General features: G+C 45.9%; 1 protein-coding gene across 9 annotated transcripts in view; it reads right to left on the bottom strand.

Moving 5' to 3' along the window:
* The window catches only part of LOC146871736 (zinc finger CCCH domain-containing protein 11A-like), an 858888-nt gene that overhangs the window by 319469 nt on the left and 525836 nt on the right, over window positions 1–13583 (bottom strand). For all 9 annotated transcript variants that reach the window (XM_085651275.1, XM_085651281.1, XM_085651282.1 and 6 more), the window contains 2 exons: window positions 5439–5537; window positions 5024–5089 (listed from right to left, as the gene is read on the bottom strand). In XM_085651275.1, coding sequence (XP_085507401.1) covers window positions 5024–5089; window positions 5439–5537 — 165 coding nt within the window. The remainder of the gene's footprint in view (window positions 1–5023; window positions 5090–5438; window positions 5538–13583) is intronic.

The raw sequence follows: 13583 nt of genomic DNA, 5'->3' as shown, positions 1-13583 counted from the left end.
CTCAGAAGTGATTAGGAGCAACTGACTAGAAATCTCGTCAAGGCGTGCAGCCAGGTCTGAGTGTTGGTCTAGGGGTGGAGGGTGTGAGGGAGAAACAATCGGTGATGGGGAGTATCTGTGTAAGTCAGTTGAGGCCTGTGAGGGGGCTTGTTGTCCAGAATTTGGCATAGTCTGTGGCAGCGTTATAGGGGTGGGGGAAAGGGCCTCGTCAAGTAAATCGAGGAAACTCTACGTCTTGAGGGAACCTCTCAGCTTGAGAGAGACCCTGAGACTGGCTGACAGACGGTGATGAGATTGAGCCCATAGATCCGTCAGCCACCAGAAAGGGAGCTCTAATGGATTGAAATAATTCCACCGGGAACAAGGCGGTGCTAGGATCATCTAAGAGAAGATGGCTTAGGGGAGAGTGGGGTAATCGCAACTGTTAAGGGGGGAGTACTAGTTAAGCCCAGCGGAGAAGTAGAGGTTGAGTAGGAGTCAGAGGAGTTGCCATACACAGCATTTTTAAGAGTGGGGTAAAAATTGGCCATCTTTGCTAGATTGATATTAGAAGCTTGGATTAGGATGATACCATTGTTGTAGAGGGTGATGGTGGAGGCTTTGAGGGAGGATGAGGGAGATGTTAGTTTGAGGCCATGTGGGGTTGTCTTAGATCCTGTTATTCAGAGCAAGGAGTAGAGCACTGATCGCCAGCATGCCCGTTTTCTGGTATAGAAGATGAGGTCATTCACCAGGGTACCTTTGTTTGTGCAGAAGTAGGGGTCTGTGAATAGGATTTCTGGACTAGCTCTGAGTATGCGGTGTTTGTATTTTTTTGCCGCATTTTTAGAGAGGTCAGTTGGATAATTGATGATGAAGGCATTGGAACCATGGGGATCGGGACTTATCTAAATTGTGAAGTAGAATCCAAGAGATGGTGGGATCGCAGAAAAGAGAATACGGAGGGGGAGAAAAAGACAATGATCCTGGTTCTTTCAACTGAACGGTGAGGGGGCGGAAAGGCAGTACGATGGGAGGCAATGAGATCTTGCTGTGCAAAGCTAGTACCCAAGGCCCACTAGGTTAATGCCGTTGAGGGATCTCGTAAATTAACTCATCTCTAAAAGCTGGCATTGGCCGTTACATAAGACATTGGGAGGCCCCTCTATGAGGGAATAATCGGGGAGCAGAAGGGTTTATGTTCTATGATCTAGACAAGAACTGCGAACTTAGAGAGAAACAGACCCCTGTGAACGCCGTTTTCAGGACATGCAGTAGGGTCCAACGGCTTCTTGAGTCATTGAAGGCTTGAGAACGGAAACAGCAAAGTAGTAACATCAGTAGTGTGGAGAAAAGATCCTCATGAGATGGCGGTATAACAGCAGGACCATTGATTATATATAGGCAATGTCCAGAAAGGCGCCCGACCAAATCAAATAACAGGTCTGTCAGTCAGTATTTAGGGCTTTAGCATCCCATGTGGGCTCGACAATATATTACAAGGACAACAATTAATTACCTTCCTCAAATTCCACTCTCAAAACTAACTAGAGGGGTAAAGTACTCACAATGTCTTTGAATCGCCGCCATTTTTAAAGTCAGGCAATGTGCGGCTAACCTAATGTCTTCAAATTGACGCCATTTTAGAGTCAGGCAGCATGCCACAGTTAAAAAAAGCTAAGAGTACAAGGCTTAAATGTATGCCTTTTCGAATCACCTGCAAAATCTCCTCCTGATACAGTACCACGTTTGAATCGTGTAGTGAAGAGATCCCTCAATCATCGTCGGCAAGAATGTAGGCAGCCATTGTATCCTGCGCGTCCATATGCAGCAATCCAGCATAAAGGCGGTGAAAATATTTCGAAATCGTCACGGAGGCGGAAGGGCGGGACTCCAACGAAAGCGGTGAGCAATGCTGGGCACCGGGAAGCTCGGAGGAGCAGCAGCGTTGGAGATAAGAAAATGGCGTCAGAGCCGATACCCCCGATCCCCGCGTAGACTTCAGGTGTAATGTTGGTCCATCAGAGGTGGGGGAGATGGACCCAACAATCGGGAGCAGCTCCTGACTCTAGTCCGATCCCCATGGGCGGAGATCGTCATCAGACCAAGCGTCGTCTGATCATTCGGGCCGCGGTAGGGACTCCGAGAATGGCGCCTGTCTTGGGAGATCACCCGCCAGTACCAGGAGATCACAGGTCACTGGAAGCAGGCAGCACGGAAGAACGGAGACGCCAACAGCATCGGAAAAAAAGAAAACCAAGGACTCGCTGCTAGGAAATTCTGCACATAAAAACAGACTAGTCTCGGGATCTGCTGGAGTCCAGGGAGTACGGGACGGACCAGGGCGGCTTCGGCGGTCAATCCAACCAGTAAGTTGGGATTCAAAAACTGTTTCCTGGGGAGTGTAGTCTAGACCAGTGGCGGTCGGGATGGAAGGCCGGTCGGGATGGAAGGCCGGTAGGACGGTTTAAACAGGTATAACTACCTGATAGGTAATCCCCAAACCGGGAGCTCCTTCGGGAGACTCCTATTCAGCGGCCATTTTCTGCTGTAACTGTTACATTTACATTAAATACACAGGGAAGCAGTGCGTAGCGACTATAGGTCTGGTAGCTGGTAAAATATACATGCATTTAGGTGCCACCTCCCACCCGCCAATGGAGTGGGATGAGTCCTGCCCTCTCTGCAGCTCATCTTCCCTGTTAGCCGAACATTGACTACAATCAGTCCTCTGTGTCCGTAGATAGGAGATATTGCACTAGTGGGTCCCAGAATTCTTGTGGTCTAGAGGATTGAGGTAAGTCTTCTGCATAAGTATCTAGCTGAGTTTTACAGTATGACATGTCCTTGATCCAATCTGTGTGTTTCGGAGTCAGTTTACTACCCCATTTCAATGCTATTCTTCTTTTAGCCAGTAATAGTGCTACCGCCAGTAGCTTACGTCTACGTGCCAGTTTAATCTTGTAGATGCCCAGAAGACATACCAAAGGTGCATTCGGGATACATTCGCCCAGCATATGTGGGAGTGTCAGTGACGTCTTGCCAGTAGGACTGAAGTTTGGAACACGCCCACGCCATATGTAGGAAATCGGCACTGGGGGCCTGACATCTGTGACAGTGGTCATCAACCCAAAGTCCATTTGTATGTAGTTGCTTGGGAGTGTAGTATACCTGGTGTATGGACTTGAAATGTATGATTTTCAGGTTGCAGTTAGACATGAGCAGTTGTAGTTGGGTACACCCAAAATCCCAGTCTTCTTGTGGAATGGCGAAGCCCAGTGTTGCCTCCCATCTAGCTAGGGGTTTGTTCGCAGCACGCAACTGTTCACGTTGTGACGCAATGTATAGTTTAGTGACTAGACGTTGGCGTGTGGCAGAGGTCAGGAGTATCTGCAGCGCGTTGATGGTTCACTCGGGAAGGAGGGGTACAAAGCGTGAGATTGCCATGCGTAAACGCAGATATGCGAACATTTTCAAGGACGTTTGAACCGCGCTTAGAGCCATAGCACCCCGCGATATGTATTCCGTATCAGGGAAGAGTTCTCCCATGGTGCGGAGACCTATCTCTTGTAGTTCCAGTGTCATTTTTTTCTCTTGTGTCACCGTGAGTTGTGAATGGTGTCAAAGGGGTTACTAGGGACTTACAGGAAGCAGAAGTACCAGTTGTGGATATGTTTTTAGGGAAGAAACACTGGCACAGGGGACCTAGTTGGCAGGGACCCTGTGCAATACAATTGAAGCAACATCAAAACCAGGCAAAAATTGGAGGATAACCATGCAAAAAGAGGCACTTTCTCACAATACTAATAAGGTTAGAAGCCAATTTCAACATGTTTTAAGGGTGATTGCACATGCACCGGATACTGGATGGCAGTGTCCCAATATTAAGAGTTCATAATTACCAGCAGGTGAGTAACCCCCAATGACCTAAAAAATGAGGTCAAGTAGCAACAAGGATGACAAAGGACCATAGTGTCAGAGATGCACAAGAAACTGAGCAGTCTGCTCTGAAAATCAGAATCTGAAAAAAAAAGGCACTGGGTTGAAGGATCCTTGCTGGTGAAGAGGAAAATCGAACTGGCAGGCTGAGGGCAGAGCACAGGGTGGTGCTGAGCAGGTAGCTTTGAAAGGACGGCGTCTTGTTCCCTGAGCAGTTCCTGTCTGTGTGCTTAACACTGTAGATGATTCTTTTTGAAACATGTTTGTGTCCTAAAAATGTTTTCTATAAAGTGTTTTGGAGTCCCACTGGACCCATAGGGACTGTCCTTTGAGAATTCCACAGAACACATGGAAACTTTTTTAACCTTCAAAGCATTACAAAAATCCCATGTAGGAGAATAAAAAGTCACAACACTTTGCCAATGCAGCCAATGTAGTCTTCCTTCTGCACTTGGTAAGGTGGAACAAGCGCTCTACAAATTCAATTATAAATTGAATATTAACTGGATTGGGCTAGAGTACCAAGCAATGAAATTCTCTGCGGCAAAATACTGATCTACAGACCAACCAATCAAAGGACCCAAACTTCTAAGGGATATAACTAGAGAAGAGTCCTCAATGCAGCAAGCAGCCTTGCACTTGGCACAAACAAAAATGTATGTTTCACACCGAGCTGAGCGCTACCCCACTGTTTCTGCCTTTCATTGTGAGGCCCTTCATCAACAACTTCAGCCCCTCAGCAACATCACACCATACAGACTACTACTGATGGGCAGCCAAGATCTTCAATGCTGGACGTAAATCAACTTGAAAGTCTAAAAATTGCAACTATACTTTCTGCAAGAGTGCTACACAAATACAAACTCCCTGGTAGTAAAGCTTTGAATACAGGCATTTTTTTCATTTTTAAAAATCTCACACAGATTTTATAATTTCACTTCTGCAGTGGTCTATTAGAAATGGTCTTGGTAAACATTTTAGAACCTGTCGGTCATCTCAAAGGGACACAAAGTTCTCAGTTGACGATTCATCCTTTCCAATGGCTTCAGAATCCTGGCAGACATTTCCCATTCACAACAAAGCTACATATTTGAAGGTGCCATACCGGTCGCTGTGGTGCTCTGCTCATTGGGGAATCCCAAACGTTCTTTTATAGACCTCGGAAAATGGTCTGAAAAAGAAAAAAATGAACATGTATTCCTAAAAAGGACTTACACTTAAGTGTTATTGCCTGTCTAAACATTTACAGAAATGTGTACAGAATTTTTTGAAACTTGGTCTGTGAAATTATAAATGTAGAGATTGTCCTGCTAAAAGAATATCACTACATTCACAGAAGGGGTTCTACAATCTCAAACCCAGCAAACAAGTATTCCTGAAACATTATTTTGTAGGTTAGAAACATGCCATGGGTAATGAACCTCCAATCACAAATGTTTGCCCCCTCAGTGTCCTAAGAAGGTGGGCTTGTGGGGGTGCAATATATGGAAACAATGAAAAGAAAAATAATTTTTTAATACCTTTCTTCTGAGCTTCATTTAGACTCAACTCCGAAGATTTGATCGTCCGACCAAGCCTCTCAGCCAGACTTCGCTTTAATGCAGGGCCAGTAACTTCACCTTCAAGAGGAGGAAATGGAAATAGTCCATAAAACTCTCACATCAAGGGGAAGGCTGAATATTTGTTGCTTAGGTGTGTGGTAAATACAATGAAATTGCAAGTTTATGCAAATGTTCCAGCACAATGTCTGCACTCTATGAGACTGAAATTAGTTATATTTAATAAACTTTAGCAATAAATAACGTCTACTGTTTTCAATGCTAAATTAGGTAAATCCAGTAAATCATTCTTGTCCATTAATGGATATGAGACTGGTTCCACAGCTAAGTGACTTTTCACCTTGAAATACGACACACTGAAAAACTGAATGAAACTAGAGCCTAGCCTATACTGCTGTGCTGAGGAGGACTGGTTTATGAACTCAGCCTGCCTGACTAGAAACAAGCTTTATTTCATAGTGCCAACTAAGGCTTCTGCCTTACACTTTTGTGGTTGAAATACACTCTAGGCTGTTTTTTTTCATGGTGTTCTGCTTAAAATGTGTTTGAGCATTTGGTTCCATTCATGATCAATTTCACCTCCTTTCAAAGCTAAGGCGCGATTCCTAGCAATGGGATCCACTTGATAAGCATGCTTAATGGGTTAAAACTGGGCTTGGCTTAGCTTTGGGGCACCCAGACTGTGACTCCTAGGACGGTCATTGAAGCCATGTTATCGGACATCTAGGGCTTTCCCCCTACTTTAACAAACCCTTTATAGCATCCAGGTAAAGGGTGACAAGGCTCTTGGTAGAAAGGCAGAGTTTCTGGCCCGAGACCCCAGCAGACCACCAGGTAAGCAGCTACTCATCACAACAGGGCATCACTGCTATTGGGCTCTAGGGAAATAGCACACCTAGTTACAAACCCTTACATACACCTGCAGGATGAGGATGACTTGTACTGGGCTCTAGAGCACTATTACCCCTGGGCAGTGCCTATCTATGTGCCCTTAGTGATTATCACTCCTGATTACAGAAGATTGGCCGATTGGGTTCTAGGAGCCTATCACCCTGGGTACAGCCCGCCACCAGATAGATGCACCTACAGTTCTACAGGAAGAAGACAGTCACCCAGGGATGGTTACTCCTTTATCGGACTCCAGCACCAGGATCAGCCCACTCTTAGTTTAAACATAAGATGGAGAACAGTAATTCCAGTCTCTCTGACAGTCCTTACTGTCTTAATCTGAGGCACCATTATAATACCATCTACAAATTCACTGCAACATCTTCAACTGAGCAGGAATATAAATAATGTATGAAAGGTGTGGAGGGCCAGATAAAGGTTATAGCAGTCCATCTAAATAGCTACTCAATAATAGCCAGAAAGGTCGGTGAAGACTGGGGAGATCTGCCACACACTGCTGGTTCCCGGAGGACTCTTAAAGCCCATCAAGCAAGTAGAAAATGTTCACATGCACTTGGCACAAAAAACCTAGGCTTAACACCAAGCTGAGCTCCCCTAAAACAAATCTTCATAATTGACATCTCATAATGGCAAAACAATAAATAAGAATTGAGGTGCAGTCTATTCAGGCAGGTCTCAGAATCCCACCCACTCATTCTTCAGATCTATAAACCTCCCCCATATCCATAAGATCATGAAGATCACAGACTAAAAGACTACCTGCCACAACCAGCACAGAAATTCAGATTGATAGCAGAAAGCAAAACACCAACACAAAAAAGGGACCTGCAGAGCTAATTAGTGCTGCCACTATAACAAACTATAAAAATCCATTTCTATCTCACTCCCTCATCAATCAAATCGCCATGACAATGACATCTTGGGAATCATTCACCGCACACGCTCAAAGCAAAGACAAACACTCTTTCAACCACACACCCACATGGTGAAGTCTGCTATTCACACGGCTAAATGTTTCACCACCCCACAGAAGGGTAGTAAGCTCTATACAATCGCTACAATACAATATCTCACATGTGAATGCCGTTGCCCCTTTATGCAGTTTTCCATCATATTTTATGCTAACTCAAAATGCCTCCTCCCACTATATTCCTAAAAGCCTGCAATACAAAATTGCCCTCAGCTTAAAACTACCTATTGTTTTCCTCTCGTATCTTTCTATGAAATGACCATCTACTAACCATATATCATGTGCATGCCACCTCTCTCAGTAAAACATACTTTAATTTGGAGGACTGTCTGCCTTATTCTATCTTATTGTATTACTGCAAACTGGGGCCACCTCATTTCATCGATCACATCTCCTTCAAATCAACAATACTTAATCTCCTCTAGCCTATCTGTTCACCACATCAACCATTCACATGATCTCACAAACCCCCTACTAACGATCACACACAACTTCTACCACAAAAACCTTAGTAAATGCATGGAATGTTTCCTTGAGAGCACAAGTCTAATACCAATGATTAACAATAAGCAATAACAAAAAGGTTACTTACCTGTGATAGTTTTGCAGCTTGAAGAAGTGTCTGGATTTGCAAGCTGTGCATCATTCCGCGATCTAGTGACAGGGTTGGAATTCTTCGGTCCTTTTTAGGTGTCTCTTAGGCAGCGCTTGCGCTGTCTCTTCGAGACATGCTGTATTCAAGTATGGACTTAAAGCTCCACCCATTTTCCGTCCATCTTTTCAATTGGCTCCTGTTACTGTCCATTCCATATGGTTGCTTTTGATTCGTGAATAGGCTTAGTAGTCCCTCCTTAGTAGTCCCTCCTTAGTACCGCTTTTTCTGCTTTTGTAACCTCCCATGAGGACTGGCCCTTTTACTTGTGTAGTTACTTATTAGTTTTCATTTACAGACTGTCAGCACTATTTTCGTCAATGAGTTTATCCTATTGGAGTCACAACATGCTTTCCTGCAATGGTGTCCACTTTACTTCCTTTTTCTTTAAGCAACCATGCGCCTTTCTTTACTTTTGCACAGTGCGACACTCCAGCACTATGCTACTTCAGATCCGGCCGCCCTGCTTTATACTTTTCGATCACGTGATTTATGCCATTGCGCCCCTGAAATGGACGCTGCGCTTTGTCTTTCAAATATGCTCCCTGTGAGAAAGTGCCATCTTTCGTGCATGGTATGCCCCCACTTTTGCTGAATTGCTGAATGTACTTTGACTGAGTGTGCCCTGGACTCCTGCCAATCAGGTGCCAAGGGCCTATGTTCCTTCCCTAAAACACACAAAACCCAAATTGGCAAACCCTGGCCACATGTCAGCCCCTGGTAAATGGTACCCTAGGTACCCAGGGCCTTGTGACCAGGGAAGGCCTTTAAGGGCTGCAGCACTCATTGTGCCACCCTTAGAGGCCCTGTACCCTTACACACACACACACTGCCTTTGCAGGCTGGGTGTCTGGGTGCAAGACAAAACAAAGTCGACATGGCACACATCCCTGTGTGCCATGCCCATCACCTACACTGCCATGGCCTACATCAGCCACCCCTCTAGCTGGGTGCCTTATGCCAATGGTGTGGGCACAGGAGCAGGAGCCCTGTGCCCCTCCAGTACCCAGGTCCATTCCTGAGCACTGTAAGTACAGTGCTGCCATTTAAGAGTACATGGTGCTGAGAGCTTGTCAAACACGAACTCCACAGCACCATAATGGCAAAACTGAAGACTGAGAAGTTTGGTATCAAACTTTTCAGCACATTAAACCCACACTGATGCCAGTGTGGGATGTAATGTACCAAGCACCCCAGAGGGCATCTTAGAGATGCCCCCTTAAACCTAACCTACAATCCACGTCTGCTCTGAGGCTGCCTAGGCTGCCACACAGCAGACATGTTGCTGGACCCCTGGGTGGGAGAGCCCCTGCTCTCCTGGGCCTGCAACAATGCACATCCTGAGCGAGGTGCTAAATCTCCTCCCCCAGGATGGGCAGGGGGAAGCTTCAAAGGCATGCCGCCTCTGTGAGCTTCCCCAGGCCACTGCAACCCCCCACTCTGGCGGGAAGCTTGGCCGGAAACCCCAAATAAGGACAGGGGATGTGCCAGCCTGCCAACCTCACCCCTCAGGTGGGGGAGGCGAGGTGAAGCACATCTCCGGGCTCTCTCCATCTTGAAGATGGGAAGCCCTACCCTACCAGGACTAGGCTACTGCCCCCCTCCCACAGGAGAGAGGCAGGATAGGGGGTGTACCCACCCCAGGACAGGGACCCATTGGTCCCTGCCCTTCACCTACCTGTAACGCCCCTAAATCTAGTATTTAGGGCCACCCTGAACCTTCCTTCCCCAGATTCCAGATTCCGAAATACAAAGAAGAGCAAGAAGAAAGAAGACCTGCCCTGCAGCTGCTAAGAAGAGGAAGACACCAACTGCTTTGGCCCCAGCGCTACCGGCCTGTCGACCCTCGAACCTGCTCCTGCTCCAACCCGGCATCTCTTGTAGCCAGCAACCTCACAAACCCCGGAGGACCTGGCTACCTTTTGGCTCTAAGCCCCTGGGACTCGCATGAGTAGAGGCTCTACTCAAAACCTACCTCTAATCCCTGGCAGCAGCCCGGAACCGCGAACACAGCACACTCTGCACCAGCCAAGCCTGGCCAGTGCCGGAGTGAACAAAGACCACAAGGACGACCCCACGGCGACTGTGACCCCGAGTCCAGCACCCAAGGACCTCCCTCGACACTCCTGTAGAAGCCTGCAGCCTCAGAACAAGGTGCCCCCCCTACCACGATCAACAGAGGGTAAGATTTCCCGACACCAAAAGGCACCCCTGCACGCGGCGCCCCTCGGCCCCCTGTGCCCAATCCCGGGGTACCTACCTATCCTCCAACTTACCTCTCGAAGTGGTGGTGGCACCTGAAGAATCCTCGTCCCCGAGCTTGCAGTCTTTTTCTAAACCGAGATTTCCCATTGAAATCAATTGAGCGCCCGAAGGCTCAAAAGCACCCTGCACCCAGCTGCCCGAGTGGCCCTGGCAGTGCAACCTCTACACCTACCTACTTCCCCACTTGCCCTAAGTGACCAGGAGCCCAGCTCCCACAGCCGCGTGGCTTGCTAGTCAGCAGACACCAACCAAGGCCCCCCTATCCCTCATAGGATAACATTGGGCCTAACTCTCTCTGCACCTGGCCGCCCTAGAGTCGCTGAGGGTGAACCAACTGTACCTACCTGACCCTGGGGGACCCCTGAGTCTATGCCCAGAACCTCTACTCAGCCAGTCGAGTACTTACCCTTAAACCGCTAACTCTATTTTCTTCATAGGGTAACATTGACTGGCTTTTTCCTGAAATTTGTGTGGACTTTTCAAATCTTAAAATATTCACCAAAAATCAGCCGAGTAACGAAAACGAAAATACTCACTTGCTCTTAGGTGAGCTCCCAGTGCTGGATCTTGGTGCCCAGCACTGACTCTGAAAAATACTTACAACTGCACTTACCAGTAACCCAATTTTATCCCATAGGAAATCATTGACTGTTTTTCTGTGAAATTTCTTCTAAGTGTCAATTTCTGCAATCTTTAAATATTCTTTAAAAATCGTATAATATCTGAAAATGTAATTACTTACCTGTTTTGGATAAAGGTCCCAGTACTGAGTCTAGGTACCCAGCACTGAAATACAAAAGTAACGAGAACATACTGTACCTGCAACTTGAATTTTCTTCCATAGGGAATCATTGACTGTTTTCTTTGAAATATTTTTTAAGTGTCAACTTTTAAAATAGCTAAATATTGTTTAAAAATCATCACAGTAATTAAGTCGACTTTCATCACTTGATTCTAAGTACTGACCCAGGACTGAATCTAGGATCCAGTCCTGGAATTCCAAAAGTAATCCTAAAAGTAATCTGTTGCAAATAACTTGAAATTTCCATTGAGCTCAATGCATTGTTGTGTTTGAAATAGTGTTGCCTATTGCAACCACTTGTAACTGTTTACAAAAGTCAATTGCATATTGCAAAAGTATTTATATAAAGCATCTCATTCTGAGAAAGTATATTTTAATGCCAAGTGTTGGTTCTAAAATAAAACAAGCATATATTTTTTATATATAAACCATTGGCCTAGAGTTCAGTTATTGAGTGTGTGAGACCATTTGCTGACTGAGTGTGTACAACAAATGCTTTACACTGTCCTCTGATACTGCCTTACTGCTTGACCAAGCTACCACTTTAGAGAGTAAGGTTATATCTAACTTTAGCCTCTGTCAAACCCTTGGGGACTGTGGACTCTGTACACCCTGTACCTATTAGGGAACAGTATATACAGAGCCACTTTCTCACACTCCCTCGCCACTTCACGGCTTGCCGCAGCGTTTTCATCGCAGGAGATCGGATCCACAATAGCAATATGCGTGTGCGGTACCAGCAGCGGCTCTCCCGTGGCCTGGGAAGGGCAGGTCACCGCTGCGTGTTCAGAAGTTGCAGATTCTGCTACAGCGAAGAGTACTGCATGGTATTCAGAAGCTCCATAGGCTATAGCTGCCTCCCCCTCCCTCCTGCTTGTTTTTTTTTTTACCCTGCGCTTTCAGTTTCATGGAGACCGTGCGCCTTTCTTTATATGCAGCTTGCTGTATTTACCTTAAAGTATTTTTTTTTTTTTATAAAGTGCCCCATGCCGCACTGTCACTTTAATGGCTATTACTCCCTCCCCAAGCTATGCCCTTCGTTTGCCTTGTTTTTACGCAGTGTCCCCTTTATAGTTTTTGTGGTGGTTTGTTTTTTCTATATTGGGGCAGCCCTCTCACATGGAGCTACCTCAACTCTGGTTGAAGCCAGTGCTCCTGCAGCTAGCTGCTCAACACCCGCCTTCGAAACTTTCAGGTTTGCAGCCCAGCAAATAGATTCTGCAAACACGATTACTATTTGACATGAAATCATCTGTTCAAAAGGTTAGTCACAGTTTCTCCCAGGCTGGCCGCGTTAAATAAGCCAGCCGTTCTCCCAATTGATAATCTGACCATGGCTATTTTTGGCCACCTTGCAAATCTCTGCTTGCAGTAATGAGATGTGGGACATGCTTGCAATTTGGGGAACTGACACATTTTACCCTCTCAAGTGAGCGCAGAGATAAGCAGGGGACCTTGAGGTCTGCTTGGGTTTGAGCAGAGAGCAGAAAATTATGTAGTTGCATTTTGTATAGTGGTCAGAAAAATGCAAATAATAAACGGGGGTATCAAAGAGGGGACTGCAGAAAGAAGTCAGTAACCCAGGTATAGGTACCCCCAACCCTTGTTGGGGGTACCTCTACCTGGGCCCATGTTTTTGTAGCCCCCCACAACAGATTCCACACCCTTGCTGGTGATATTGCTGTTGCTGGCACTGATATCTATTGTTTTCTGGGGTAGAGGCTTTTGATGCCAAAGTGGGGTTTTCCTATCAAATGGTACACTAAGAATATGCTTCTGCACCTCAGGTTTGAACCCAGATATGCATAGCCACACACGTCTATGGAGCATGATGGATGTATTGATGCCTCTTGAAGCAGTTTCCGCTCCGTCTAATGCACATTTGATTGTTACAGTTGATATCTGCCTTCCCTCATTTACTAGGTCTTCCCCTCATTTTTTATATTAATCTGGGAGATTGTAGGAAGCTGGTTCTTTATGGGATATTTCAAGAATCTGATATACTGTGTAAAGAGTCCTGGGGTTCCCTTACTGGTGGACAGGGCTTGCTATGTAATTCCAAAGTGCTCTATTACGAGGTAGTGTGGTCGAGCAGCCTTAGGTTTAACACACTGGAATGCAAGACATCTGCAAATACACACAATGATCAATAAATGACACACTTGACTCAAGAAGGAGATCCACACCAATTTATAAAAATAGCAAGTATCTTTATATAGGTTTAGGCATCAAAGAAAAATCGTTCGGGTAATTAAGTTTTTGAATATAAATTATTTTCTCTTTAAAAAGTGGACACACTGCAATTTGAGTTCTGCAAACAGGTACACTATATCCACTTATAGGACTAATCTACAGGAGTTAAGATGAGTGGTGGACAAGGTCCAAGGCAACAACAACAGTACACCACCAGTGGCACGGGCGACAGGGTGCAAATCCGCGTCAGGAGCCCAATGCATTTCAATGGGGATCAGTCTTTGTAAAAAGGGGCTGCAGGCTCTGGCTAGGAAG

The sequence above is a fragment of the Triturus cristatus genome, chromosome 1_1 (assembly GCF_964204655.1).
Source record: "Triturus cristatus chromosome 1_1, aTriCri1.1, whole genome shotgun sequence".
In the NCBI taxonomy this organism is placed as follows: Eukaryota; Metazoa; Chordata; class Amphibia; order Caudata; family Salamandridae; genus Triturus; species Triturus cristatus.
The sequence above is the reverse complement of the archived record's forward strand: the minus strand, read 5'-3'. Positions and strand labels throughout refer to the sequence as shown.